A 16,995-nucleotide genomic window follows, 5' to 3' on the forward strand; every position below is an offset into this window, starting at 1 on the left:
TGTGTCTAGAGATGGACAACCAGACGGCAATGACCTATATTCTGAAACAGGGCGGTACGGTTTCTCCGTCCCTCCTAGAGGAGGCGTAGCACTTTCTACAGTGGTGCGACTGGTTCAATGTTCGGGTGTGTCCCGTGTATCTCCCCGGGGTGGACAATGTTCGAGCAGACGCGCTCTCTCGACGTGTCCTAGCTCCCCACGAGTGGATGTTGCATCGGGAGATATTCGGGATTATCTCCCGGTTGTTCGGATCGTTCCAGGTAGATCTCTTTGCCTCTGGGGGGACGAACCTTATTCTGCTGTTTTGTTCTCGGATACTGGATCCGAGAGCCATCGCTCAGGATGCTTTCCAGCTCGATTGGACGGACAGGGTATTGTGGGCGTTCCCACCTCTGCCGCTGATTCACAGGGTCCTCTCGCAGCTTGCCACCCAACCAGCTTGACTGTTAGTGCTTCTTGCTCCTCTTTGGTCGTCTCAAAGCTGGTTTCTGGTAATGATGAGGTTTCCAGCATTGCCTCCTGTCCTTTTACCCTTTCGACCGGACTTAATATCCCAGAACAGAGCGCCGCACCCGAATCCCAGGATTCAGTGGGTGGCCTGGCCACTGTCAGGAATCGCCTCCAAGCGAGCAGAATTTCTGCACCAGTTGCAGGCACAATTCTGGCTTTGCGGAGGGATTCGACAAACGTTCAATATGAGGATAGATGGGCCTGTTATGCGCGCTGGTGTGTCAACAGGGGGATTCTTGATCCCGTTTCTTCAACTCTAGTTGAAGTACTGGAATTTTTGCAGTCCCGGTTAGAGTCAGGCCTAGCCGCCTCTACTATCCGGGGCTATTCCACGGCCATTTCAGCATTCCATATTCCTGTTGACGGTGCTCTCTTAGGGCAGCACCCTCTTGTTCAGTGTTTTTTAGCGGGTGTGGATAGGATCCGTCCGACTGTCCGGCGGATTAGTCCCCCGTGGGATTTGTCAGTCGTTCTTGACTGGTTGTCCGGTCCTCTTTTTCACGAGCTATCGTCTCTTTCTCTCCAGCTGTTAACGTGGAAGGCTGCCTTTCTTGTGGCGGTAACGTCTGGCAGGCGTCAGATATCCGTAAGACCTTTAGGGCTTATATCAAACGAACTGCTGATATCTGAAAAGATAACCAGTTGTTTTGTTGTTATGGCGGGGGAAGAACTGGTCTGCCGGCGAACAAGCAAACCATATCTAGGTGGCTTGTCTCTGCTATTTTTATGGCATATACTCATAAAGGGTTACCTATCCCTAATGGGTTAAAGGCTCATTCTGTTAGGGCAGTGGCTACGTCACAGACTTATGCCGCGGCTCTGCCCATTGAGGAGATCTGCTCTGCGGCTATTTGGAGCCGACCGAGCACGTTTATCCGTCACTACCAACAGGACAAACATTCACGTGAACGTGCTCGGTTTGGCCATACAGTTCTCACCAGTGGGCAGAGTCGTGATTCCCCTAGCTGAATGAGCTTCTGAGATCTCGACTTTGTTTATCATGAAATGTTTCTGGTGGTGGGTTTTCACGAAACATTTCTTGTTATATTGGTAACGGATATCCCCTGGTGGTGGTGTTTTTATATATTAAAAAAAAAAAAAACACTAAGAGAAAAAAAAGAGAACAAACTACCTATAGACGTTTTTTTCACTTTAGCGTCGACATACGCTCATATTTACCCTTGCACTGTTATTCCCAGCACTACTTCGCTAGTTTGGGGGAATATTTACAGTGAATGGCATGAGGTGTGGTCATATGTCCATCACCTTTGGGGGGTTGTTGTCGATTGGCTCTTTTGGCCCTATGTTGCCACGCCCCCGCCTGATTGACATCAGCGGCTTGGTGATTGGGTAAGTGTATTTCTCTATCTCTCGCAGCTTCGGCAGCGTATGAGAGTGTGTGTAGGGTACACATCAGCAGACAGAATGCCGCTCCCGACTCACGTTCGTTGGGAGTCTGTCTTATGCTATATATGTACCCCAAGGAGGACTTCTTCTGAAAAAGAATTATACAAACCTGTAGAGGTTATGAATTCTTTGAAGAATGTCCTCCTTGGGTTACGGCCACCCGCCTCCCCACATTCTGTCTGACAATCTCAGCATGAAAAGTGAGGTATGAGGTACACGGCGAGAGTTACCTGCTCTTGGCTGTTAAGGGGCCCGGGTGGGGGTCCTGTAGGGGTGGAAGCCTGTGGTATATACTAAATCGGATGGTTCGCCCCCAACCACGCTTCCAGGATAGAAAATGGAGTTCAAGTTTCATCGAGTTTATATAATCAAGACTGCTTACTACACATTGCTGACCAAAAGGATTTTTACATGGATATATCGCTTTCTTCCTCGGAAACGAGGTTGTGTTCTAAGTGACAATATTATCGTATGTAATATTATATTAACCCCTTATATTTACCGATTCCAAGACTGAAATTGTTATGTTATAAGCAATGTCATGTAGAATCTTAAAGTCCATCAATAAAATACATATTTTACTACCAGTAGAAAGTAATTTTGATTTTGTAAGTCTGTGAACACAAACTTAAATAGCATTCATCCTCAGACAGGGAGCCGCCATTTTTAAAAATCGTGAAGTCATGGGCTAAAGTCCATTAGGATTATTGAGATTATGATTTGTTCTCATCAAGGTAGAAAATCAAAACTACTTTTTACTGGTAGCTAAATATGCATTTGAATCATGGCCTAAAGGATTTTGCATGACACAACTTTTGACATAAGGACTTCTTCCAAGGAAGCAATGTTATAAGCAATCAAAACTACATAAATATGTATTTGAATCATTATCAAAAGGAGTTTGCATGACACAACCTGTAACATAACCTAAGCGAGGTCAGGGTCAAAGTGAAAATACTGCGCGATAAATTTCTTCACTTGCTAAATTTACTTGGTTTGTAACGTCCACTCACCAGTATGTAGACACTTGTCAATATACGTCTTTATACTTGGTCTCATAATCCTAATTACTTTATAATCATACTTGCATGCATTTGCTTGCAACTTAATAAAAAGAAGCGACCTGCGAATGTATAACAGGAATGTAATATGTAGACATATAGTTTTCCTATATGAATCACAATTCGCACGCACGCCCTAGTGTATGTCGTCTGCATCATTACACTTAATGACGAAAACAATGAATCTGTTGAAAGCTACGACAACTTATTCAAAACAAAAATGCAAATATTAAAATGAAAGTTATAGGAGCAATGTCAGGCTATTACCTTCTTCGAGGAATGTATCCGTCAATATCCACAAAAACAAGTGATATATAATTCATCTGCAGATTTCCCAAGTGATGTGTCTTTTAACAGTCTAATATACGAAAACGTGATGTATCGTTTCAGGTTTTTCACATTTCTGTATAGTTTCATTGGTTACCCAAGATAGCACACCTGGCAACTAATTGCATAATGTGCGTCATTCTTTTTAAAAAGTTATTTAGTTAGCCAATAATGAGCAATCAATCGATGTATTGGCGGTCAATCCTTTGATAGAAGGGTGTTGTTTTACATAGACACATACACGACAGAGTGTATTCAGTACAGATTAGTAAACATGGTAATTGTACATACATAAACACTACCTTTTGACAACTCCCCCATTTTAATCCCCATAAAACTAATTAATCAATCAGCGTGTTATCGGTTAATCCTTTGATCGATCCAGACAAAAGAAATGCCAAATGGGGGCCTTTGTCGGGTAATCTAAGTGGCGTTAACACTAATTATACCTGTTATAAATTCATTAACTGACTATCAAGTGAATAATGACAATTAATGTGTAGGTTTATACCACCTAACATGGATTACAACCTAGCAACACCAAGTGATTTTGACAGAATCGTCTGAACAAGGGTTGTAACTCAAAAACTAGGCAAAGCAGGAGACAAAACTAAATGATAGTAGATTGTGAGAACATATAGCTTTCATTTTTCTCAACAGCTTTCGCAATTGCAGGTTTGTACAAACCTGTAAACGAAATAGTTTAACCTTTGAAATGTAGATGAATACTGCACAGACCCCCATTTCTATACCCACTATTACGTCACGGAGACGCGCCGCTCTGATTGGTTGAATTCTTTTTCATAGAGATCCTCCTTGGGGTACTTATAAGCATTTAAATGTTCTTTAAATTCTCGCGACAGTTGTAACTATATTTTTTCAATAAAATATATACAAAACAAAAACATCATTTTTGTCTTGTGAGACCACCCCTACAGGGCCCCTGGCCCCGTGACAGCCAAGAGCAGGTAACTCTTCAGACTATAGCCTCCAGCAAAACACTTCCTTTTCTGTCGCTCGCCTATGCAGACGTGCTTCAGCGTTCACAGAGATTCTTGCTTACCAAAGACAAAGACAAGTACTAAGATGAGTACCTCAGAAGCTCAAACTGTATATATGGTTTCTTTATTAGACGCATGGACGCATTAGGAATAATTTTTTACAGTTTACTTGTCAAACTGTTGTAACTTTTGCCGTCCCTGTTGCTAGCTACGTGGTTAGCGTAATGGTGGAAGGCAAACTTTTTTTCCCGCCAAAACTTTTTAGTTTTATGGAGGTCTTTATTAAAAAAAGTAAGCTTGTGTAGCTATGCTTTTATGTACTTTATTCATGTTATCTCCATATTTACTACTATTTTTATAAAAAATATGTCGTAAACTATGGTGTCGTGGCACTTAGCTTTTACCTTACCTATGTACGTAGTTTTAGTTTTAGCTTTGCGCCCATGCGTGTCTTGTTTTATTGTTGTTTATTATGCAACACTGGGAGGTTATTTGTTGCCTTGCAGTTTAAATCCTGCCCAACATGCAAATCCTCCATTCCGGCTAAAGACCTTCATGATGTATGTCTAAGATGCCTAGTGGAATGTCATCACGACGATCAGTCTTGTGATGTGTGCGCGGGGTTTACCCCTCAGACCAGAAAGTCTAGACACGCAGACTTCTTGTTCTATTCCAACCTACTGAAGGCGGGGGGAGGGGGGGGGGGATATCTGGGCTCAGGACCCTCCATCTAAGCGCTCCCACAAAAAGAAAGGCGCAGCTTCTTCTTCGGAGGGGTCGGTTAAGAAGGCCAGGGTGTCTAGGGACCCTTCCCCTTCTTCTGCCGTTGTATCCTCAGCACCTACCCCTACTTCGCAAGCACCATTAATCTCTGTTGATTCAATTAATGCCTTGTTTCAGCAACAGATGTCTTCGGTACAATCAATGATAGATTCGGCGCTGTCTGGTTTCCGAAAGGAACTGGACGCCCGATCTTCATTGAGCGGCCATGGTGGTTCAGTTGAGGGAGGCCATGGCCCGGGCTTAGGCTCGGAGAACGCTCCTCCCTCTGGGCAGCTGTCCTGCGCTTCGGGCGTTCAGGCGGATGTGCCTACGGCAGTCGACCCCAGCTTGTCCCGTGGGGCAAATGGGGCAACGACGCCCGGTGTCGGCGACTTGACCGCGGTCAGCGCGCCTAGTGCCACGGTGGGCAGGCAGCCTAGTGCTGCCCAGCTGCTGGGGGCATCGACATCCTATCCATTTCCTGGGCTCTCGGGTCACCCTCCGGTGGCGGGCTTGCCCCAGTTGCCCAGGCGACCTAGTTTGGGCTCTGGCAGGGGCGAACCTAGCGGCTCGGCCCTTCTTAGTCTCTCTGCTCCTTCGAGTTCCGTCTCAGTAGCGCCCTCGACAAGTTCGCTTTACGGTGAAGGTTCCCTGTCTGAGGAGCGTGAGGAGATGGATATCGAGGAGGAGGGGATTAGGGAGGAGTGCGAGTCGGAGGTCACGTACTCGTTCGGTTCGTCCCTCAGACAGGTTAGAGAGAAAATTGCCGAGGTCTTACCTCAGGTTTCTATTCCTGTGTCGGAGCCCGACCCCTTGGAGTTTCGGCTCCCCGGGGAGTCGTTCGCGTCTACTAAGGTCACCAAGGCGAGGTTGCGCCTGCTCCCATCGCTGGTCGGGGAGGTACTGAATCCGCTCCTTTCGGGTACCCTGGTCGCGCTTTGATCTCCCGGAGATTAGCCGCCGGTATCAACTGGATGAGGATTCGCTATTCGAACCGTCGGTGGTGGACGAGTGTGTGTACGCCTCGGTCACCCTGGGGGGGTCCTCCTCCTCTTCCTTGGCCTCGGCCAGGCAGGGCCGGCGGCTGCCGCCCTTCTCCACGGCCGCTCCAGTGCTAAGGTCCGCCTATCGTTCCTTTGAGGAGCAATATAGGTGTGCGGCGCAGCAGCTGAGAGTAGTGGTCCATTCAGATTACCTTTCTGCTTTGCAGGGGCAGCTGTTGGATCATGGGAGCGCTGCATTAGGTGCTGTGCTAGCCAGATGATGGAGGCCGTCATGGGGTTGCGTCGGCTATGGCTATCCGTAGCCAGGTACTCTCCCGCTACCCAGCAGGCACTCCTGGCTCTGCCCTACAGGTTGGGATCTTCCCTCTTCCCTGGGGCACTACAGGTTGTGCGGGAGGCCGCGGAGGCTGTTAGCACTTTCAAAGACTCTAAGCCCTTGTTAGAGCAACCCTCCTCGTCTTGCCAACGGCCTCCCACTCTTGCTTCAGCTTACCCTTCGGCGTCAGCGAAGGAAGGTGCTAAGTGGACTGCTCCGCTGCAGCACAAACGAAGCAAGAGGGCGAAAGGCAAAGGCAAGGGGCCTGCGTTGCAGCAGTCGTAGCAACAGCAGCCTTTTTGGGGCACAGGGAAGCCTGCCCCGGCTTCCCGTTAAACATTAGCCCAGAGCCTTTGGTGTCCCCCACACAAGCAGGCGGAGAACTGCCAACGGTGGTGGTACATTGCCTTGCGCCAGAAGTCCCTGTAGGCGGCAGGCTGTCCCTTTCGGAATGGCAGGCAGTTACTTCAAATCCCTGGGTCCTGTCCACAGTCAGGGATGGCCATATGCCACAGTGGAAGCGAGACCCTCCACTCTTCTCAGGGATTCGGCACACGCCGGTGCCATTCTCCCGGGAAAAAGCAGAGGTCCTCCGTGCCGAGGTCCAGTCGTTACTGGACAAAGCTGCCATCGAGTTGGTTCCGGAAGGTCAACAAGAAGACGGGTTTTATTCCACGTACTTCCTTGTGACCAAGAAGGACGGAGGGTTCAGACCGATCTTGAATCTCAAAGGGCTGAACAAGTTCATAGAGGTTCCGTCCTTCAGGATGGAGACACTGCGGTCAGTGATCTCTTCCTCAGAGACAGGGGATTGGCTCACGTCAATCGATCTCAAGGACGCTTACCTCCATGTTCCGATACACTCCGAGTTCAAGAAATACCTTCGGTTTTCGTTCGACGGGAAGTGTTATCAGTTTCGGGTTCTACCCTTAGGCATCTCCACGGCGCCGAGGGTGTTCACCAAACTTATGTTGATTCCGGCTCAGCTGGCCAGGTCACAGGGCAGATGTTGTCATCCGTACCTGGATGATTGGCTTTTGAGGGCCCTCAGGCTCCCGTTATCACACGATGCCACACAACAAGTGATGGACATCCTGTTGAAGCTCGGCTGGATCATCAATCTCAAGAAATCAGACCTGACCCCTACGCAGGATCTGGTGTTCTTGGGGGCACGGTTCAATACGGCTCAGGGGATTGTTTCCCTAGCCCCAGACCGCATTGTCAAAGTTCAGAGAACTGTATTTCAGTTTCTCGAGTTCCCCAGAGCCACAGCAAGAACTTGGCTTCATTTGCTGGGCACTATGGTGGCTACAGTGGACGTGGTCTAGCGTGCGAGGTTGAGGATGCGACCCATTCAACAGGCATTAGCCCAGTTGTGGTCCCATTCGGAGAGCTACGAGACTATTCTCGAGACTCCCGCTTGGTTCATTCCTCACCTGCAGTGGTGGACGGAAGTCGGAAATCTGTCCAGGGGGATCCCCTTAGAGACACCGACGCTTTCCCTCTCGATTCAGACGGACGCCTCCCTCACAGGCTGGGGGGCGTCCTGGGCGAACTATCGGTCTCGGGCCGTTGGGCTGAGGACGAAGTTACCCTACACATCAATGTGTTGGAATTGAGAGCAGTCCGCCGGGTGTTCGAGAGCTTTGTGGAGTCAGTGCGGGGTCAAGTGGTTCGCCTAGAGATGGACAACCAGACCGCTATGACGTATATCCTGAAGCAAGGCGGCACAGTGTCTCCGTCCCTCCTTCAGGAGGCGTGGCAGTTTCTGCTGCATCGGGGGATATTCGGGATTATTTCCCAGTGGTTCGGGTCATTCCAGGTAGATCTGTTTGCCTCTGGGGCGACGAATCAGATTCCTGTGTTTTGCTCAAGGATACCAGATCCGAGAGCGATAAGCCAGCAACGCCTTTCTGCTCGATTGGACAGACAGAGTGCTGTGGGGTTCCCACCAGTTCCTCTGATCTCAAGAGTCCTCTTGCAGCTGACCGCACAACCGGCTTGGCTGCTTGTGCTTCTGGCACCGCTTTGGTCGGCTCAAAGCGGGTTTCCGGTAATTCTCAGGTTTCTGGCTCAGCCTCCTGTACTATTACCCTTTCGACCGGACTTACTATCCCAGAACGGAGCGCCACACCCCAATCCCAGGATTCAGTGGGTGGCTTGGCTGCTGTCCGGAGTCGCCTCCATGCGAGAGGAATTCCTGCACCAGTTGCAGACACAATTCTGGCTTCGCGGAGGGATTCGACAAACGTTCAGTACGAGGATAGATGGGCCTGTTATGCGCGCTGGTGTGTCGACGGGGATTCTCGATCCCTTTTCTGCAGATCTAGTATCTGTGTTTGAGTTTCTGCAATCTAAACTGGAAGCCGGTCTGGCCGCTTCTACAGTTAGAGGTTACTCCACAGCAATCTCTGCCTTCCACATTCCTGTCGATGGTGCATTATTGGGGCAGCACCCTCTAGTTCAGCGCTTTCTTGCAGGCGTGGACAGAATCCGTCCGTCTGTCCGGCGGATTAGTCCCCCGTGGGACTTGCCAGTCGTTCTTGATTGGCTGTCCGGTCCTCTTTTTCACAACCTGTCGGCTTTGTCCCTCCAGCTGTTGACATGGAAGACTGCTTTTCTTGTGGCGGTAACCTCTGGAAGGCGGGTAGGCGACATACACGATATGTCCGCCAACCCTGAATTAACGGTGTTTCACAAAGACAGAGTGAGCATTCGATTGCCAGATACTTACCATCCTAAGAGAGATAGCACCTTTCACGTTACGGAGCCTATTGAGCTTCCCGCTTTCACGCAGCCTTCGCCGCCCGGTACCTCTCTTCGACGTGCTCACGTCTTAGATGTCCGTAAGACCCTTAAGGCTTATATCAAACGAACAAAAGACATTCGGAAGAATGATCAATTGTTCTGCTGTTATGGTGGCGGCAAGGCTGGCCTTCCGGCGAACAAGCAGACCATATCTAGGTGGCTTGTCTCTGCCATTTGTATGGGATACACCTCGAAAGGTCGTACGCCCCCTGAGGGTTTGAAAGCTCATTCGGTTAGGGCTGTGGCGACGTCTAAGGCATATGCGTCTGCCTTGCCCATCGAGGAGATCTGCCCCGCGGCTATTTGGAGCCGACCGAGCACGATCATCCGTCATTACCAGTTAGACAGACTGTCAAGCGAGCGTGCTCGGTTTGGCCAGTCAGTTCTCACCAGTGGGCAGGGCACGAGTGCCCTAGCTGATTGAGCTACCCTTGCATTTGACGAACGATCATTTGACGAACGATCATTTGACATTGTAGCTGCAACAAGTAGACTGGTGGTGGTGTCTTACTGTATACTTTCCATCTTTTATCCCGGTGGTGGGCTCTATTATGGCGGTGGTATTTTTTGCTTTACCGGTCTAGACTGTTTTCAGGTCTTCCCTAGCACCTTGGCCAGTGCACGAGAATGGACCCTGATATATCGGTCGCCTGTCTCGACTCCCTTTTTTTGTGAAAAAAAAAGGTGGGGGGGGCATTTTTTATAAGCACCCTACGACTTTCTCATAGAAATGTAGGGTTAGACCGTGTAATAGCCTGACCCTGGTCCGCACCCCCGCTGCAAGGCATAGAAGGTCACGTGACCAGGTAAGTTTGATTCCTTGTTACTTTCAGTTAAACGTAATAAAGGTTATCATCTTATGTCAGGTTTATGAGCAGACAGAATGCCTCTCCCTAAGATCAGTCTTTTGGAGTCTGTCTTATGCTTATAAGTACCCCAAGGAGGATCTCTATGAAAAAGAATCCTGTAGAGGTTGCAGATTCTTTGAATAGAGTCCTCCTTGGGGTAAGGCCACCCACCTCCCCACATTCTGTCTGTATTGCTTACAGAACGGAAGTGTTTTGCTGGAGGCTATAGTCTGAAGAGTTACCTGCTCTTGGCTGTCACGGGGCAAGGGGCCCTGTAGGGGTGGTCTCACAAGACAAAAACGATGTTTTTGTTTTGTATATATTTTATTGAAAAAATATAGTTACAACTGTCGCGAGAATTTAAAGAACATTTAAATGCTTAAAAGTACCCCAAAGAGGACTCTATTCAAAGAATCTGCAACCTCTACAGGTTTGTTCGAATTTTGTTTGCGGTTGAGAATTGTGCATGGTTGACAAAAAGTCGATTCAAGGTAATTAAAGATCGAAATGAGCAGTTTTAATGACGTGGTTTCATTTATAACGATGTCAGCAAGTGATTTTGCATTTGTACCCTATTAGAGTATATGTGACCTTTAAGGTTAGCATTAGTAAAATTTCCTTGTGAAAGGTGCCTCAAGTGTGTATGGACAGATGTTGAAACTCCAGGTGCTTCATGGATAGATGTTGAAACATCAGGCGCTGCATGGATGAATGTTTAAAGATCAGGTGCTGCATGGATAGATGTTGAATCTTGAAATACTGCATGAGTAGATGTTGAAACACCAGGTGCTTCATGGATAAATGTTGAAACTCCAGGTGCTTCATGGATAGGTGTTGAAACACCAGGTGCTGCCTTGATAGATGTTGAAACAATAGGTGTTTCCTTGAGAGTGCAACTGTTTCTTACAGTGTTTCTGTAATGGTACTATTGTTATTCATATTGTTTCCTTAAGGGTCCAGCTGTTATTCTGTGTTTGTTGTGCAGGCCAAAAAGCGACAGGTGTATCTGGAGGATACATATGGAGGCTGTATGAAGGAACTGGACATGTTGATCACCACCTTCTCCCCTCCACTCACAGACAAGACCAAGAAAGCCACACGTAAGTCCAGTACCAGGAGGTGTAGCAGATCCATCTGAGCCTACATTAACAAAATACTGGGAGGTTAAATTGGCATTATGATGTTTCTTTATGTAAAGTAATTAAGCCTTTATAGTGTTTCGCCTTTCATGCTATCAGGAATATATTTAGAACTTTAGAGGCTGTTTTGAAGCCTTCGATATACAATAAATATTGCTATTACAATTTAGGTGTGTTTTGCCATTCATGCTATCAGGAATATATTTAGAACTTTAGATGCTGTTATGAAGCCCTCGATATACAATAAATATTGCTATTACAATTTAGGTGTGTTTTGCCATTCATGCTATTAGGAATCCATAATGTGATGGCTTTGAAGAGGTATCTTGTATTTCAATGAATACTTCAATTGGTATAAGGAAGAGACTGTAATGCTTATTGCAATGATCGCTGTGGGTAATGTGAATGGCTTTGTGGATACTACAATTGGTCTCCTGAAAACACTTCCTGACAATGTTTTTGAAAACAAGTACCTGCAGGAATTGCGATGTTATGGAAACTGAAGCTAATCTATGAACAAGTGCACTGTATTGAAGGTGTGAAAAAAGATGAAGGGAAGACCAAGAAGCTACCGAGTCCCACTTCCCTGCTGGAGACACTGAGGCAATTACTGCAGGACTCCAAGACCAAGGGGGACAGTACCAATGAAGAGGTACGTCAATGCTGCCACAGAATAACTTAGTATTAGACATCCATTTTCATAAACTGTGTAAATTGTTCCATTTGTATATGTGCATGATATTTGGATTATATTTCTGGTTGGCTCAAGTTTCAAGATTTTCTTCTTCAGGGTCCAGCAATAGTGTGCATCTTTTCAGGACAAAGCCTGACCCAGATATTAATGGTAGATGCTCATATTGATGGCGCTTTTGATCACATGAATTTCTGATGGCACTGAGTGTTCAGTCTGTACACATGAAAAAAAGTGTTTGATTCACAGCGACAGCAGAAATATGCGGCATTTGTCTTGACTTTTATGTACAGTATAATTCTGTCTTCAGAAACCTGTGCAAACAGCTTGGAACCAAATATTTTCTTTCTGTCTTTCTTGTTTTGTTTTAGTTTTCTATGTATCACTGTCTCTCCCTCAGTTGTCTAAATGTAAAAAGACTGTGGACAAACTGGCAAAGGAAGTGGACACATATCGGGACATGGTGCAGGCCAAGGATAAAGCTTTGGAGGTAGTTGTCAAACTGTACCTCTCTAACCTGTTCAGTTTCAGACTACCCTTCATGCACAGGTTCAGTATCTTTCAGACTGCCCCTCACTGTATATACACACAGGGGTTCAGTATCTTACAAACTGCCTTTCACTATATGTACACACACCAGTCCAGTATGTTACAGGCTGCCCCTCACTATATGTGCACACACAGGTCCAGTAACTTACAGGCTGCCTCTCACTATGTGTGCACACACAGGTCCAGTATCTTACAGGCTGCCTCTCACTATGTGTACACACACTGGTCCAGTATCTTACATGCTGCCCCTCAATGTATGTAGTACACACACAGGTCCAGTATCTTACAGGCTGCCCCTCACTATGTGTGCACACTCAGGTCCAGTATCTTACAGGCTGCCTCTCACTATATGTACACAAACAGGTCCAGTATCTTACATGCTACCCCTCACTATATGTACACACACTGGTCCAGTATCTTACAGGCTGCCCCTCAATGTATGTACACACACAGGTCCAGTATCTTACAGGCTGCCTCTCACTATGTGTTCACAAACAGGTCCAGTATCTTACATGCTGCCCCTCAATGCATGTACACACACAGGTCCAGTATCTTACAGGCTGCCCCTCACTATATGTACACACACAGGTCCAGTATCTTACAGGCTGCCTCTCACTATGTGTACACACACTGGTCCAGTATCTTACATGCTACCCCTCACTATGTGTACACACACTGGTCCAGTATCTTACAGGCTGCCCCTCAATGTATATACACAAACAGGTCCAGTATCTTACAGGCTGCCCCTCACTAAGTGTACACACACTGGTCCAGTATCTCACAGTCTGCCCCTCACTGTATGTACACACACAGGTCCAGTATCTTACAGTCTGCCCCTCACTATATGTACACACACAGGTCCAGTATCTTACAGGCTGCCCCTCAATGTATGTACACACACAGGTCCAGTATCTTACATGCTACCCCTCACTATATGTACACACACTGGTCCAGTATCTTACAGGCTACCCCTCAATGTATGTACACACACAGGTCCAGTATCTTACAGGCTGCCTCTCAATATGTGTTCACAAACAGGTCCAGTATCTTACAGGCTGCCCCTCACTATGTGTACACACTGGTCCAGTATCTCACAGTCTGCCCCTCACTGTATGTACACACACAGGTCCAGTATCTTACAGTCTGCCCCTCACTATATGTACACACACAGGTCCAGTATCTTACAGGCTGCCCCTCCATGTATGTACACACACAGGTCCAGTATCTTACATGCTACCCCTCACTATATGTACACACACAGGTCCAGTATCTTACATGCTACCCCTCACTATATGTACACACACAGGTCCAGTATCTTACAGGCTGCCTCTCACTATGTGTGCACACTCTGGTCCAGTATCTTACAGGCTGCCTCTCACTATATGTACACAAACAGGTCCAGTATCTTACATGCTACCCCTCACTATATGTACACACACTGGTCCAGTATCTTACAGGCTGCCCCTCATTGTATGTACACACACAGGTCCAGTATCTTACAGGCTGCCTCTCACTATGTGTTCACAAACAGGTCCAGTATCTTACATGCTGCCCCTCAATGCATGTACACACACAGGTCCAGTATCTTACAGGCTGCCCCTCAATGTATGTACACACACAGGTCCAGTATCTTACATGCTACCCCTCACTATATGTACACACACTGGTCCAGTATCTTACAGGCTACCCCTCAATGTATGTACACACACAGGTCCAGTATCTTACATGCTGCCTCTCACTATGTGTTCACAAACAGGTCCAGTATCTTACAGGCTGCCCCTCACTATGTGTACACACTGGTCCAGTATCTCACAGTCTGCCCCTCACTGTATGTACACACACAGGTCCAGTATCTTACAGTCTGCCCCTCACTATATGTACACACACAGGTCCAGTATCTTACAGGCTGCCCCTCCATGTATGTACACACACAGGTCCAGTATCTTACATGCTACCCCTCACTATATGTACACACACAGGTCCAGTATTTTACATGCTACCCCTCACTATGTGTGCACACACAGGTCCAGTATCTTACAGGCTGCCTCTCACTATGTGTACACACACTGGTCCAGTATCTTACATGCTGCCCCTCAATGTATGTACACACAGGTCCAGTATCTTACAGTCTGCCCCTCACTATGTGTGCACACTCAGGTCCAGTATCTTACAGGCTGCCTCTCACTATGTGTACACACACTGGTCCAGTATCTTACATGCTGCCCCTCAATGTATGTACACACACAGGTCCAGTATCTTACAGGCTGCCTCTCACTATGTGTACACACACTGGTCCAGTATCTTACATGCTGCCCCTCAATGTATGTACACACACAGGTCCAGTATCTTGCAGTCTGCCCCTCACTATGTGTGCACACTCAGGTCCAGTATCTTACAGGCTGCCTCTCACTATGTGTACACACACTGGTCCAGTATCTTACATGCTGTCCCTCAATGTATGTACACACACAGGTCCAGTATCTTACAGGCTGCCTCTCACTATGTGTACACACACTGGTCCAGTATCTTACAGGCTGCCCCTCACTATATGTACACACACAGGTCCAGTATCTTACATGCTGCCTCTCACTATATGTACACACACTGGTCCAGTATCTTACAGGCTGCCTCTCACTATATGTACACACACAGGTCCAGTATCTTACAGGCTGCCTCTCACTATATGTACACACACAGGTCCAGTATCTTACAGGCTGCCTCTCACTATATGTACACACACAGGTCCAGTAACTTACAGGCTGCCTCTCACTATATGTACACACACAGGTCCATTATCTTACAGGCTGCCTCTCACTATGTGTTAACAAACAGGTCCAGTATCTTACAGGCTGCCTCTGACTGTAGGTGCACAAACAGGTCATGTATCTCACAGTCTTCCCTTCAATGTATGTACACACACAGGTCCAGTATCTTACATGCTACCCCTCACTATGTGTACACACACTGGTCCAGTATCTTACAGGCTGCCCCTCAATGTATGTACACAAACAGGTCCAGTATCTTACAGGCTGCCCCTCACTATGTGTACACACACTGGTCCAGTATCTCACAGTCTGCCCCTCACTGTATGTACACACACAGGTCCAGTATCTTACAGTCTGCTCCTCACTATATGTACACACACAGGTCCAGTATCTTACAGGCTGCCCCTCAATGTATGTACACACACAGGTCCAGTATCTTACATGCTACCCCTCACTATATGTACACACACTGGTCCAGTATCTTACAGGCTACCCCTCAATGTATGTACACACACAGGTCCAGTATCTTACAGGCTGCCTCTCACTATGTGTTCACAAACAGGTCCAGTATCTTACAGGCTGCCCCTCACTATGTGTACACACTGGTCCAGTATCTCACAGTCTGCCCCTCACTGTATGTACACACACAGGTCCAGTATCTTACAGTCTGCCCCTCACTATATGTACACACACAGGTCCAGTATCTTACAGGCTGCCCCTCCATGTATGTACACACACAGGTCCAGTATCTTACATGCTACCCCTCACTATATGTACACACACAGGTCCAGTATCTTACATGCTACCCCTCACTATATGTACACACACAGGTCCAGTATCTTACAGGCTGCCTCTCACTATGTGTGCACACTCTGGTCCATTATCTTACAGGCTGCCTCTCACTATATGTACACAAACAGGTCCAGTATCTTACATGCTACCCCCCACTATATGTACACACACTGGTCCAGTATCTTACAGGCTGCCCCTCATTGTATGTACACACACAGGTGCAGTATCTTACAGGCTGCCTCTCACTATGTGTTCACAAACAGGTCCAGTATCTTACATGCTGCCCCTCAATGCATGTACACACACAGGTCCAGTATCTTACAGGCTGCCCCTCAATGTATGTACACACACAGGTCCAGTATCTTACATGCTACCCCTCACTATATGTACACACACTGGTCCAGTATCTTACAGGCTACCCCTCAATGTATGTACACACACAGGTCCAGTATCTTACATGCTGCCTCTCACTATGTGTTCACAAACAGGTCCAGTATCTTACAGGCTGCCCCTCACTATGTGTACACACTGGTCCAGTATCTCACAGTCTGCCCCTCACTGTATGTACACACACAGGTCCAGTATCTTACAGTCTGCCCCTCACTATATGTACACACACAGGTCCAGTATCTTACAGGCTGCCCCTCCATGTATGTACACACACAGGTCCAGTATCTTACATGCTACCCCTCACTATATGTACACACACAGGTCCAGTATTTTACATGCTACCCCTCACTATGTGTGCACACACAGGTCCAGTATCTTACAGCCTGCCTCTCACTATGTGTACACACACTGGTCCAGTATCTTACATGCTGCCCCTCAATGTATGTACACACAGGTCCAGTATCTTACAGTCTGCCCCTCACTATGTGTGCACACTCAGGTCCTGTATCTTACAGGCTGCCTCTCACTATGTGTACACACACTGGTCCAGTATCTTACATGCTGCCCCTCAATGTATGTACACACACAGGTCCAGTATCTTACAGGCTGCCTCTCACTATGTGTA

At 47.3% G+C, this 16,995-nt stretch overlaps 1 protein-coding gene across 2 annotated transcripts in view; it reads left to right on the top strand.

Moving 5' to 3' along the window:
- LOC137277299 (coiled-coil domain-containing protein 171-like) overlaps positions 1–16,995 on the top strand; it is a 119,815-nt gene that overhangs the window by 38,496 nt on the left and 64,324 nt on the right. For both annotated transcript variants that reach the window (XM_067808957.1, XM_067808956.1), the window contains 3 exons: positions 11,030–11,144; positions 11,720–11,835; positions 12,275–12,364. In XM_067808957.1, the coding sequence (XP_067665058.1) occupies positions 11,030–11,144; positions 11,720–11,835; positions 12,275–12,364 (321 nt within the window). The remainder of the gene's footprint in view (positions 1–11,029; positions 11,145–11,719; positions 11,836–12,274; positions 12,365–16,995) is intronic.

The sequence above is a fragment of the Haliotis asinina genome, chromosome 3 (assembly GCF_037392515.1).
Source record: "Haliotis asinina isolate JCU_RB_2024 chromosome 3, JCU_Hal_asi_v2, whole genome shotgun sequence".
In the NCBI taxonomy this organism is placed as follows: Eukaryota; Metazoa; Mollusca; class Gastropoda; order Lepetellida; family Haliotidae; genus Haliotis; species Haliotis asinina.